The sequence below is a fragment of the Oncorhynchus gorbuscha genome, unplaced genomic scaffold (genome assembly GCF_021184085.1).
Source record: "Oncorhynchus gorbuscha isolate QuinsamMale2020 ecotype Even-year unplaced genomic scaffold, OgorEven_v1.0 Un_scaffold_19073, whole genome shotgun sequence".
In the NCBI taxonomy this organism is placed as follows: domain Eukaryota; kingdom Metazoa; phylum Chordata; class Actinopteri; order Salmoniformes; family Salmonidae; genus Oncorhynchus; species Oncorhynchus gorbuscha.
Window position 1 is genome coordinate 583 of NW_025760479.1, and position 3,000 is coordinate 3,582.

The window sequence follows — 3,000 nt, forward strand, 5'->3', positions numbered from 1 at the left end:
CTCTCCAGATGAAATCTGCGTCTTGTGACGGCCGGCCGCCCAACAACCTGCCCGCTCGACCCTATCCCTCCTCTCTTCTCCAGACCATTTCAGGAGACCTTCTCCTTACCTCACCTCGCTCATCAACTTATCCCTGACCGCTGGCTACGTCCCTTCCGTCTTCAAGAGGAGCGAGAGTTGCACCCCTTCTGAAAAAACCTACACTCGATCCCTCCGATGTTAACAACTACAGACCAGTATCCCTTCTTTCTTTTCTCTCCAAACTCTTGAACGTGCCGTCCTTGGTCAGCTCTCCCGCTATCTCTCTCAGAATGACCTGCTTGATCCAAATCAGTCAGGTTTCAAGACTAGTCATTCAACTGAGACTGCTCTTCTCTGTATCACGGAGGCGCTCCGCACCGCTAAAGCTAACTCTCTCTCCTCTGCTCCTCTGCTCTCATCCTTCTAGACCTATCGGCTGCCTTCGATACTGTGAACCATCAGATCCTCCTCTCCACCCTCTCCGAGTTGGGCATCTCTGGCGCGGCCCACGCTTGGATTGCGTCCTGCCTGACAGGTCGCTCCTACCAGGTGGCGTGGCGAGAATCTGTCTCCTCACCACGCTCTCACCACTGGTGTCCCCAGGGCTCTGTTCTAGGCCCTCTCCTATTCTCGCTATACACCAGTCACTTGGCTCTGTCATAACCTCACATGGTCTCTCCCCATCATTGCTATGCAGACGACACACAATTAATCTTCTCCTTTCCCCCTTCTGATGACCAGGTGGCGAATAGCATCTCTGCATGTCCTGGCAGACATATCAGTGTGGATGACGGATCACCCCTCAAGCTGAACTTCGGCAAGACGGAGCTGCTTTCTTCCCCCGGGGAAGGACTGCCCGTTCATGGTCTCGCCATCACGGTTGACAACTCCATTGTGTCCTCCTCCCAGGCGCTAAGAACCTTGGTGTGATCCTGGACAACACCCTGTCGTTCTCAACTAACATCAAGACGGTGGCACGTTCCTGTGGAGTTGTGCTCTACAACATCCGCAGAGTGACCCTGCCCACACAGGAAGCGGCGCAGGTCTAATCCAGGCACTTGTCATCTCCCGTCTGGATTACTGCAACTGCTGTTGGCTGGGCTCCTGCCTGTGCCATTAAACCCCCCACAACTCATCAGAGCGGCCGTCGTCAGTGTTCAACCTTCCCAAGTTCTCTCTCGCGTGCCGGCTCCTCCGCTCTCTCCACTGGCTTCCAGTTGAAGCTCGCATCCGCTACAAGACCATGGTGCTTGCCTACGGAGCTGTGAGGGGAGCGGCACCTCAGTACCTCAGGCTCTGATCAGGCCCTACCCCAAATAAGGGCACTCGTTCATCCACCTCTGGCCTGCTCGTCTCCCTACCACTGAGGAAGTACAGTTCCCGCTCAGCCCAGTCAAAACTGTTCGCTGCTCTGGCTCCCCCAATGGTGGAACAAACTCCCTCACGACGCCAGGACAGCGGGTCAATCACCACCTTCCGGAGACACCTGAAACCCCACCTCTTTAAGGAATACTTAGGATGGGATAAAGTAATCCTTCTCACCCCCCTCCCCCCTTAAAATATTTAGTTGCACTATTGTAAAGTGGCTGTTCCACTGGATGTCATAAGGTGAATGCACCAATTTGTAAGTCGCTCTGGATAAGAGCGTCTGCTAAATGACTTAAATGTAAATGTATAGTGCTTATTCACGCCTTCTAATTGACTTGTCATCTACAGTATTTCTTTCAATCAATAAGAATAGACACGAGACACTAGTGTGTGTGTGTGTGTGTGTGTGTGTCTCAGGTGTGTTAGTGTCTGATCTCTCTGTGTGTTTCTCCAGGTGTTTGGTGAGGAGATGCAGGTTAGGCTGTATGCCCCGGCGGTGCCTGTGTTTGATGCCAGCATTGTGGTCATGCTTCTCATAGGAGTGGTGACTGTTGCTCTGGGAGGCTACTGGAGCGGAGCCTGTGAGAGGTGAGACTGCACACACACACACATTTCTTTATTTCCTTTGGAAAAGGACAGCCATGCATGCTGTCCACTCTTCAGCCACTCTACACTCTGTGTAACAGTCTGTGTGTTGTGTGTGTCTGTGTGTCAGAGAGAGGCTGAGTGCGTCTCGAGGAGGAGGAGGAGGAGGAGGGGAGAAGAGTGACAGTGGGGACTTGGCTCTGTACTCTCCCCTAAAGGTGGTCATTTTTGTAGGTCTGATGTGTCTGATGCTGGTACTCATGTACTTCTTCTACAAGTACCTGGGTGAGTCTTTCACTCTGGACAAACACTGCTTAATATATTTGTATTACATTTTCATAATGCATTACGTTTATTAACAGTTTATTAACAGTTCTATATGCAAAGCAAACATAACACCCCAGAAGTTGTTAGACACTCAGTGATCGTCTCATAATGAGTTAGTTCAGGAGTATTTTGATACTTTGTGTGTGTGTGTTTTCCAGTGTATGTGATCATCGCCATATTCTGCTTAGCGTCAGCCACCGCCCTCTTCAGCTGTCTGGATGCCCTGTTGGACCTGGCCAAGTGTAGCCCCATGAGGTACACACACACCACACACACAGTCACCATTTTCCTGGGGTTTTCACCCCAATTCAAAAAGAAAATCCCCATAACAACATAGTTTCCCCCCCCCTCCCCAAACAAAACAAGGAAAACAAAGTATTGTCTGACAAATGTCACAGCTCATTAAAATCATGGTATTTACGGAGAGTTTTCTATAGTAACAACGTAAAGTATGATTTCTCTGTTCCACATACATCTGTCCTCCCTGTCAGTTTCTCTGTCTGTATGATTTCCCTGTTCCATAGACATCTGCCTTCCCTGTCTGTTTCTCTGTCTGTATGATTTCCCTGTTCCATAGACATCTGCCTTCCCTGTCTGTTTCTCTGTCTGTTCCATAGACATCTGCCTTCCCTGTCTGTTTCTCTGTCTGTTCCATAGACATCTGCCTTCCCTGTCTGTTTCTCTGTCTGTATGATTTCC

At 50.1% G+C, this 3,000-nt stretch overlaps 1 protein-coding gene across 1 annotated transcript; it reads left to right on the forward strand.

Moving 5' to 3' along the window:
* The first annotated feature begins 1,835 nt into the window (after window positions 1-1,835).
* Window positions 1,836-2,653, forward strand: LOC124030971 (signal peptide peptidase-like 2A). The gene is made up of 3 exons (XM_046342057.1): window positions 1,836-1,977; window positions 2,105-2,259; window positions 2,460-2,653. The coding sequence occupies exons 1-3, from the start codon at window positions 1,859-1,861 to the stop codon at window positions 2,636-2,638; spliced, it is 453 nt and encodes a 150-aa protein (XP_046198013.1). The 5' UTR covers window positions 1,836-1,858; the 3' UTR covers window positions 2,639-2,653.
* The last annotated feature ends 347 nt before the right edge of the window (window positions 2,654-3,000 follow it).